The sequence below is a fragment of the Euprymna scolopes genome, chromosome 31 (assembly GCF_053919585.1).
Source record: "Euprymna scolopes isolate OS-2025 chromosome 31, ASM5391958v1, whole genome shotgun sequence".
Lineage (NCBI taxonomy): Eukaryota > Metazoa > Mollusca > Cephalopoda > Sepiida > Sepiolidae > Euprymna > Euprymna scolopes.
The window spans coordinates 16740703-16751714 of NC_136512.1; the positions used below are offsets into that span (position 1 = coordinate 16740703).

An 11012-nucleotide genomic window follows, 5' to 3' on the forward strand; every position below is an offset into this window, starting at 1 on the left:
TAATGAAAAAGTGGAAAGAAAGGTATATTTATACATGTGTGATAGCCACCATAAATCTTAACCATATTAGGTTTAATGTTGAAACGATTCATAGAAAGCTATATTTATTTTTTTCATTTTAATATACTTTAACACGAATGTTTTTGTTATATAACAAATATATATATTCTTAATCCATTACGTAATTGTTAAAAATATTTTCTTTCCGTTGCGAGTATTATGTTTATACATTAATTCTGTATACTCACTATTCCATAGATAGCTATAACGTATACTGACCCAACGGGTCATGGGTAGTCTGGTATATATATATATATATATATATATATATATATATATATATATATATATTTATAATTATTTTTTTACTATAATAATTAAATACCTACAGACACCAGTGTTTTATCCTTTCCGGAATCTTCAGTGCAGGGTTAACGATTCGAACCCCGCAACATGAGACATCTCTGGCTCGATTAGCGAAGACCATATCAATTCGGCTTCCATTAACCGCATGAAATAATGTTGAATTTAAACATTTTAATTTCAAATGTTCATTTACGTCAGTCAGACAGTGATCTAAATTGACCGACTTTTAATTCAACTGAAAGTGCTCAACGATAAGAAACGAATTTCTTAAAGGGGCTGACATAATTACTTTTTTACTATAATAATAATTAAATACCTACAGACACTAGTGTTTCATCCTTTTGGGAATCTTCAGTGCAGGGTGTCACGATTAACACCAGTCGAACGATTCGAACCCCGCTACACGAGACATCTCTGGCTCAATTAGCGAAGACCGTATCAATTCGGCTATATATATATATATATATGTGTGTTATAGTTTATATGTTCAAATTTCATTTAAAAGAATCAATTTTCGAAATAAAATTTCAAATTTATTGTTTGAACCAAAGAATACAAATGCAATGTTTAAATTAATGTTGTTAATCCACAGAGGAAAAATTCTAGCAAAATACTAATATTGGTTTGCAATTATTTTGCTAAATAGCACATACGGAGAAAATATTAAAGATAAAATGTCTTTAAGGACATAGATAAAGGGAATGAGTGTTGAAAGTAAAAGAAGGATATGATAATTGCTATCCAAATACAGAATTAATCTTTGAAAAAGATTAAGATTCATATTGTATGAAGATTGATGTAATGTAGGCGAAACCTAAGAGTTTCTGATAATATATCCAAGGCAAACAGGCAGCAATTCTTTGCGAAAATTAATCTGTTTCATTATTGGTAGTTTCCGAAGGCAGAAGTATGTTCCTTTGTATAAAGTTTTTAAATTCAAATTTCAGGTTGAAGTTCAATTCAACCGAAGGCAATAATAAAATATAGTTGTTGAATATTTATGATTTGGATTGGATATATATATATATATATATATATATATATATATATATATATATATAAAAAAACAAAAAAAACAGGAGAATAATGAAAAGTTTTCAGTGTGTTCACGTGTTGTTGTGGGTGTGTGGACAGGGGGGGGTATGCTCTTTAGCATGATAAAGAATGTTCGTTTCGGTACCGCACGTGGAAATTAAACTGCTTATGTACAAATGCTGGCCTCTAATCTTTAAATTGAAAATATAAACTATAATTTTTATTTGCTCAGACTTTGGAATTCCCCTCTGGGTCACTGCTTGCCCGACTGTACTGACATGCAGAAGTTCAAGTGCAACGTGAACCTACATCTTGTTGCCCAACTCCCTACACAGTACCCCTGATGCCTATGTCCCTGATAGTAGGCCCCTACATCCAGTGGCATTCCAGTGCCGTTGTTGGGGGGTACCACATCTGGTGGTACCCCAGTGTCCGTGGTCGGTTCGAGGGGCACCACACCCGGTCATGCTCCAGTGTTCATGGTTGAGATGGAAGATTCCACACTCGTTGACGCCTCATTATCAAGTACCAGCTGCTCGCCCTCTCCTAGGTTGGCGAACATTTCAGGGGTCACCGCATGCAGTGGTTACCCATCAATAAGAGAGTCTGGTAGGAAGGAAGATGTCTCAGAGTCGTCCGCACTCGAAGAAACCCAGAGCCCGGTGGACGTGGACCCTCTGGAAGAATTTTTGAACCCCTAGGCCTTCGCGGGCGGAAGTGCCATCGGGGTTAACAAGAACACCAGGAAAGAGGAGGTGACTGCAGCTTGTGCAGACTATGTCAAGAGAGGAGGGGACTGGACAGTACCGCAAACGCCAAGGAAAAGGAAAGAAAGAGGAGAGAAGAATTAAGAGGAGTAAAATCGGCGAATAGCAGTCTGCAAAAGAGACAGCCATTGAAAAAATGGCGGTCACTGGACTTCGAGAAACCGATAATCAAGTCGCGAGAAGACCCTGCAGAAAAGGAGGACTGGCCCAGGTTGAAAGAAGGCCAACAAAACAAAGATCCAGAGATAATAGCGCTCAGCCCAAAAAGCAGATAGGAGCCAAAGGGACAGCAGACCCCAGAGGATTACAGAAAACTTTGAGGAAAAGTATAAAGCCCTCACAGAGGGGAATAAGATAAATCCGCTCCCAGGAACCCTAGAAGGAATCAGAGCGAGAACAGTATCGCTAGTGACCTTCGAGGAGAAAAGCAAAAGACCCACTGGACTCAATAAGGAGAAGTTTCTCGCAATGCGAGTAGAGACCAACATCCCAGCGACCTATGCAATGCAAAGAAGCTTCGCGATGTGGGACATCTTATTGCCAACTGCTGAGAAGGCAGAAAAAGATTGCAAAAACAGATGTCATCTGGAAGGGCCTAAGACATAAGACCGAGTACCTGGAGAGAAGAGGAACGGTCGTCTCCGTATTGCGTGTCCCGAGCTGCATAACAGAAGAACCACTGGGGAGCTATTCTAGCCCAATACGGTGATGTGGAAGGAGTGACGCCGGCACGGGGGCAAAGAAATATCATGACGGGTGACTACCGCATTCAGATGAGAGTCAACCGAGCCAGCTTCAACGCCATACCAGCCCAGTTGATTTGCGAACCTTGGACGATGTCACTTATTGTTGGAATTGTTTGGTGCCGGGGCATATGGTGAAATTTTGCCCCAAAAAGAAGACAGATAACCCGCCAGCAGCGGTTCCGTTGGAGAAGGTGGAAAAGGAGTGGATCAAAACAACCAAAGAAAATTCGACAAGTTGGAGCACAGTTGCGAAAGGAGGGAAGCAGACAACAGTGGCCCGGAAGTAGAAGTTGAGGGTGGAAAAACCAAGAGAGGAGAAATCCGGAACCAAAAGAAAACTGACCTCTGAATCTGAAGAGGAGGAGGAGGAAAGTAAAACATTAACAAAGAAAGAGACATCCATGGCTACCACGAAGAAAGCCAGGGAAGAGAGCGAAGAAGAAGAAAACCCTGTTCAGTCCGCAGACCCCATGGATGAGCAGAATACCCCTCCCCTTTTTAACACACCTGGTGTAGAAACACCAGCAGCAGGAGAAGTGGTTGTACCTATTTACTATGCCTCCCCACGGGACAGAGTTAGACACCAGGGTCGTTTTTTAACGTGGAGAAAAGGTACAAAAATAAAAATTGTCTCAGTCGTGAAGGATTTCTCCTCCACCGAAAGAGAACAAGAAATGGAAGTGCAGCATCTGAAGAACAGATGGTATTTATTTGCTCCCCCACTGAGCAAATTAGGCACAAGGCCGTTTTTAATGTGAGGTAAAAACCAGCTCCCCTAAAAGTAGACAAAAAGGGGGCACTCTGGTTACCAAAAATAATAATTGTCCCAGTATAGAGGGTTTCCCCTCCATTGACTGGTACAAATTATCTTAAGTGCAGCATCTGAAGAACAGATACTACACTTTGATCTAGTCCCGAAGGCCAAGAAGTGGTTGTAGAAGCAGAAGACAAAGAGGACATCGCCCGACCAGGAAAATCGGCGAGGACTGAGAGGACACGAAAGCGGCCCTTCCTACCCGGCGACAGAGTGTGTGAGGTTGATACTACGCAAAGGCAGACGGACCTTAGCGCAGGGCAAAGAAAGCGTTTAAAGCAGTTGGAGAAGTTAACAGTGGTAGACGGAAAGGAGTTGGAGAAACCAAGCAACTTCCCGGAAGCCCCACTACAAATAACTTTTCTAAGGAAGGAAAAAGGTGCAAGGGTTAAGGCGCTCTGGAGGATGATGGCAGAGGCAAAACAAGCTATTCCGGGGCAAAAAATAGCGGATGACGAACATCCATCATTAATGCAGATAGCAGTGAAATGTGAAAGGAGGGTCCCCGTTTATGTACACCCGTCCCTCTATAGAGCTCTCAAAATAACCTTCCCCCTGGATGTGGGGGGACTGGTCCGAGGAGGTCAGTTCACAACAGAGTTGTTAACTGGCAGCATCGGTCAGTTCTTCGGTGTTCTAACTCCCGAGAATTTTAGACCCGCTTATGATGAATACTACTAGTTAGGGAATTATGGCAACAACCTTAAACCAAGCTAGTTTAAATGCGAGTGGGCATGAGATCCCGAAGCAAGGTTGTTCGCGTGCTGAGGGATCTTGTGGCTCTTGAGGTAGATATAGTTACGATTCAGGAGACCCACTTTGTTGGGCCCGGGGATTGCGATGTGCTGGTGGACGACTTTATCGTTTACTCAGCATATGGCAATCCTCATAGCTGTGGGGTTTCTGTGCTAGTGGTTACTGTAGTGGTTACTGTCGTTCACGCGGACGCTCATGGAAGGCTGGTCATGGTCGATGTTGCTGTTAAAAGCGGTAAGTTCTGGATTTTGGCTGTTTACGTGCCCAATATTGCTGGGGAGAGGGTTTCCTTTTTTTCGGCAGGTGGAGGTGTTCCTTTCGGCGGGTCCGGAGCGGGTACTTTTAATGGGGGACTGGAATGCCATCCTGGACCCAAGATAGATAAGGTCGGAGGGAATAGAGGGCTGGAGAGGTATGAAAGCAGCCTGTCTGACCTGATGGCCTCATGCGATCTTGTCGACAGGTTCCATCTGGATCACCCGGGGAGGGAGATGTGGACGTGACAAAATAGCGTGACCTCCGGTCCAAGTACTTACTTGAACAGGATGTTAGTTAGAAGAGGTGACATAGATTTCTTATCTTGTCCCATGTTCCACTGGCTAGGTCATTCGGACCATAAATTAGTAATGGCCCATTTGAAAGTAGGTAATAGGCCTAGGTTGGCTGGCTACTGGAAGTTGAACACCTCCTTAGTGGAGACAAACGACTTCCGAGAACGGCGGGAGTTAGTGGGGGTGGTTAGGCCGATCAGTTTGAATGCAGGACAAGCTCATGCAGTAGAACCCCGGGATACAGCATTAAAAATTAGTAACAAAATACATTACAGTATATAATACACATGTATATAATCAAATAACATTATAAATAACACTGTAAGGCGGGGCAAATAACGTAACCAGGGACCGGGAAAACATTGTATTCCACATCATAGCCTGAAGAAAACGATATCCTAGGGCCACTGTATCCCGGGATTCTACAGTATTTTATGAATTTTATTTAAAGAAAAAGATTATGACAATGGCATTATTTAACGAAGGTTATATTTGGAGAAAACAAAATCCAAACGTATCCTATATTCATCAATAATAATTGAAAAATATTCCGAATATTTTGTATTCCAGTCAAAGTGGCTAAATATTTAATAATAAAAAAGAATAAAATATATATCTTCGTATATATTTAATTCAACGTTTACAGCCCAGTTATTATTTTTAGTATTTATTTGCTTCCCAAAATTCCCATTTTGCAAAATGTGACACAAGGTCATTTTTAATGTGAGATTAAACCAGCTCCCCGAAAAAGAAGGCAAAAGGGGCACTCTGGTTAGGACCAAAAATAATAATTGTCCCGGTATAGAGGGTTTCCTCTCCATTGACCCTGACAAATTACCTTAAGTGTAGCAACAGATAATACACTTTGATCCCGGCCCAAAGGCCAAGAACAACAGAAAAAATGATTATTTCTTAACTAAAGAAAAGGGAAAATTATTTACAAGAATATTTATATAATACTGCTACAAGATGGGTGGGTGGTGGCTTTGCTCAGGCATAAATATGCTTAAATATGATATTTTAATTTGTCCATATTTCGCATATATCATTATAGAGTTGTAATTTTAAAAGTAAAAAAAAAAAAAGGTATTTAAGTGCCATCAGCTAGAATCGAAACCAAAACTGTAGCATTCAAAGCTGGTGACGTTACCACTGTACCAACGTGACATGCATATGAACTGATTAAAAAATTAAATATAAACTCTGATGAATGTAAAAAATTAAAAAGTATTTAAATTAAAATTTAAAGTACCTTGGTGCGACATTTCATAAAAAACGTCCCAGTTGTTTTTGAGTCCATAGGGAAGAACTCACGCACACAAACGCACACGGAAAGTTCCATTTTATATAATAGTACAGATAGAGATTATTTCTGACCAGCAATATATCTCCACCCAGGCAACATAAGTTGAATACTGCTCGTACATATAAAGAAAAATAAAACTCTGACTTGTGTTACGACCCGGAATGTCTAGGGGTTAAAGTCGTAACACAAAATATAAAAATATTATTTAAAAGAAATTAGTTTTCCCGGGTTTTTAGATACGGGAGGGATATATCCATTTTCTCGAAAGACATTTATAAACACAAGACAGGAAAAACACATCCAAGTAACAATACCGAGGCCAATGGAAAAATTAACACAATTTTATTTACATATATAAAAATATATTGTAACGAAAGTAAAAGAGAATGTGTAACTGGATGAACAAACAAACTTGAAATAGATTCGAGAGAGAATTTCCGCGCAAAAGAAATAAACAGTTCACACCCTGTCGTCTGCTTTTAACTCCAAAATGGAAGGATATCCTTTTTGTGTTTTTATTTTTGTAGTTGTTTTCATATATGAGAGAGAGATATAGAGAGAGAAAAATAGACAATCGACTCACTCAGCGTCGGGTTTTAAATATTTCTGTCGCATTTCTTTCTTTTGAAACAATTTCATTTCTTCGTCCATTGGATACATCATCATTCCTCATTATCGCCTTTTTTTCGTTTTCTCTGTCGTCAAAATATATCGTTCATTTCTTCGCTGTCGTCAGTACCACAAATGCCGTCACCATCGCCAACAATGTCACTTCCCTGACCCTCTTCCTCGGCTGCTATATCGTAACTGTTTCGCCACCCTGCGCCGCTCCTTTCCCTCTCTCTAATGGTATACCTTTCTCTCTCTCTTGGGCGCCCCCTCTCTCACTGTATGTACCTGCGTCACTCGCTCAATAACACGCGAGGCGGATGCCTGCAGCTTTACCTCTCTCTAGTTTCATATCTTCTCTTTCCCCCTCTCTCTTTCTTTACAGTTTATAGGCGTCCCCTCGCTGTATTTTCGTATGTTCTCTCTCTCTCTCTTTTTCTTTTTCCGGATATTTATAAATTCACTGAGAGCAGACGATAATATAAAGAGCGATAAAACAGAATTTTCTCTCTCGACTTTTTTTTTTATATAATATTAAAAGTAATTATTGTCTCAAATTATATATTTTTTTCACATATTTGTAACACTTGAGAACGAATCAAAAATAAATAATTTAGTCTTTTAAGCTGTAATGAAGAAAGAAGATTTTTTTTAACAGTGCAAGTCCACAGTTCAACCTAAATGAAAAAATAAAATCAAACAAAAATTACAGAAAAAAAAGATCTTTATGATGTACATACCCATCACAGAACGAAAATGTCACATTCCAAAAAATCATGTAAATTGATCAGTATTTTTTTAATAAAGAAAATCATTCCTTTTTATGATTTAAAGCGATTAATGTAAAATCGTCAGCATTCCAAGGCTGATCTTGCAAATTTATGGAGGTATCTGCCTTTGTTGTTTTTGTTTTTTTTTTTAAGATAGCTTACTCACAAGATTTGATTTTGTTAGTTCCAAGAAAAAAACTACTTGAGCAATTTATGTGATTTTTGGAATATGATATCTTTGTTCCAGGACGGGTATGCATATATTATAAAGATTTTTGTTTTCAGTATTTTGTTTTTCTTTTAGGTTGAACTCTGAACTTGCAGCAAGTTTTCATTTAAATTTGGCAAGTGTATGTTATAATTTTAATGCAAAAATTTGTAAACATATTTGTAATTATTTCTTCCCAATAAAATATCCCCACATGGGTAACACCGGGTGAATACCATTTGTGTAGATATAGAATTCAAAAAAAGGAAAAAGTCTACCTGACTCCAACTGTTGGCGTAATATTTGACATTTCTGTAGCTCGGGATAAAAAGTTGGACAAAACAGTCTTACCACACTGAAAAAAAAAAAAAAAAAATCAATTTACAATTTTATTAAACATTATTTTACTAGTAGGCTTCCCGGCATTGACTCATCGTAAAATATATTTACATATGATGTGTTAATTTATGCAAATTTCGTATATTTCTAGTCTTGTGTGTGTGTGTATGTGTGTGTGAGTTCCGAACGGTTAAGCCTATCTTTTGCAAATTTCACACAAAAGTAATTTATATGTCTGGTAGTGTTCATAGATATGTTTTGTACAGAAACAGCCTCATTTCAGTCTCGAAAGACAAAGGATACCCCCTGTAGGTGTAGCTGCATGTATAATTATGTGGCAAAGGTTGTGCAATCCCCAACCACACCTCTCCTAATCGGCACTGTTTGAGTCCAGTGGCAAGAAGTCCAGGACGACAGGAAACAATGCCGAGATAAGCGAAGAGCACATACAGCACATGGAAGTCCCAAATGGTCACCCATCTGGTACTGGCCAGGTTCATTGTTGCTCAACTTTGGTGATCTGACAGGAACTGGTATGTCAAATGTTATTATGCCGTAAAAAAAAAAAAAAGAAAGAAATTCATCTGATAAGTATTGAAAATTGAAAAAATCCGATCTTAAAAATAGTTTTTTTCTTATAGATAAAAAAGAATAATTTTTACAAGGGAATTTTTACATGTTACACCGGAAAGGGAGATAATAAACTTTTAGCAAATTATTTCTTCTTTACCCCCCCCCCCGAATTATTGACATCTGTAGGTATAGCTGAGTGGTAGAGCATTTGATTACAGATTGAATGATCCCCCTGTTCAAGCCCGGTGTACCTCACCATTTTAATTTTTTCTTATTAATGAATCCAATTTACTATAAAAGACGAGATACCGTTTAAAATCGCTGCAAATCATTTCTTCGTTTGCATATTTTAAAACTAAACATTAATCAGAAGTGACTTTTTCAGGGCATTCATCGTCAAACCCAAATATCAGCTGACGTGGTATTGTAAACAAACACAGACGGAATTTGATGAACGACATTATCATTATTATTTATTTATTTTTTTCTTTGTGAATTAGTCCACCAGGCAAATTATTCTTCATAATATATAATATTCAATAGAGGATTAATTCTATAATAATACATACGCAATTTGCATAAATTAAAATATCATGTTTAAATGTATTGTATGACCGGGCATCCAGCTAGGATTATTATATCATAGAGCCAATTTTGTATAGATTATTACCCAATATACAGTAGTGACCGTCTGGTGTAATGCAGTCATAAAATATGCTTAGATGATATTATAAATTATGTAGATTTCGAATTTTTATTACAGAGCCATTTTTCTATTGATTATTATATTGTATCTAATATATAGTAGTAGCCACCCAGGATATGACCTTAAACTATATCCGATGGTGAGGCCCCAGCTGGCGGGCTTTGGGGAGTATGGAGCCACCCTTTAATTGCCATTGCTCCCAGATCCACTCTGACTCGAACTGGTAGTACCTGTTAGGGTCCCAACTTTGGGTTAAATAGAAACCGACTTCAAAAAAAAAAAATGTTCTATCAAAAATTTTTTCTTCAAAATAACTGGATTCAACATTAAATAACCTGAGGGTTTGTATTACTGTACACATAGATTCGAAAAAGTTGTCAAAAACCAAATATATAACAAATAAATGTTATCCAAGGCAAGATAAGTTACTTTTCTACCAAACTGGATATATTTTTTGTGTTTTTATTCAATGTAACATATTCAGCTCGAAAAACAGGCAGTGTTTACCGATGTATTGGACAATTCAAAAATGGCGGCCGACTCTCTCTTAAACACGGTAAGTTCGAGAAAAGGTGTTATAAATAATAAACTAGACAAAATACTATTAAAAAAACACCGAATATATGTCAGCCTATGTCACGGTAACATATATTGAGCGAATTTCTAACAGTATTTTGTCTAGTTTATTATTTATAACACTTTTTCTCGAACTTACCGTGTTTAAGAGAGAGTCGGCCGCCATTTTGAATTTTCCAATACATCGGTAAACACTGCATGTTTTTCGAGCTGAATAAACATGCTACATTGAATAAAAACACAAAAAATATATCCAGTTTGGTAGAAAAGTAACTTATCTTGCCTTGGATAACATTTATTTGTTATATATTTGTTTTTTGACAACTTTTTCGAATCTATGTGTACAGTAATACAAACCCATTTAATATATCAAAAAATAAAAATAAAAAAAGTTTTTGGTTTGTTTACCCCGGTTGGTCCAAGTACCAATAATTTCACTTTGAACATCGACATATTTAAAGTTCTTTTTACTCTTCACAACAAAACAAGTATGTCAGAAAACAAGACGATTTACGGGTGCTCTTCACGTGAACAAACACAAAATAAAAGTTATTTTTCCAGTTATCAACAAGACAAACAAGTTGAAGCCATTGTCATGTTGAGCTTTCATAAAATTATTTCAACAACGGTTTCTTTTTTCTTCCATATTGTTTTAACTTGTTGCTAACTTGGTAACGGTGTCAAACACGACGTTGTCGCCCTCGGAAAAAAAGGCCGAACAAAAAGAAACAAAAATTGTAAACAACTACACAGATATTTAATTCTCGTGCCGAAAATAGTAAAAAAAAAAAAAAAAAAAAAAAAAAATTACGAAAAACCATTAAGTAAAAATTTATTTCTAGTTACAAGTAATTTGCGGACCTTAAGCGCCCCCTACGCCTAAAAATGCG

The 11012-nt window shown here is 37.6% G+C and overlaps 1 protein-coding gene across 3 annotated transcripts in view; it reads right to left on the minus strand.

The window, feature by feature from the left end:
* The window catches only part of LOC145255660 (intraflagellar transport protein 22 homolog), a 23708-nt gene extending 12899 nt beyond the window's left edge, over positions 1 to 10809 (minus strand). The window contains exons 1-2 of one of the 3 annotated variants that reach the window (XM_080114212.1): positions 10531 to 10809; positions 8207 to 8283 (exon numbers count right to left, since the gene is read on the minus strand). In XM_080114212.1, coding sequence (XP_079970338.1) covers positions 8207 to 8283; positions 10531 to 10575 — 122 coding nt within the window. In that variant the 5' untranslated portion in view covers positions 10576 to 10809. The remainder of the gene's footprint in view (positions 1 to 8206; positions 8284 to 10530) is intronic. The other 2 variants (XM_080114214.1, XM_080114213.1) reach the window with 2 other exon arrangements.
* Between the last annotated feature and the right edge of the window lie 203 nt (positions 10810 to 11012).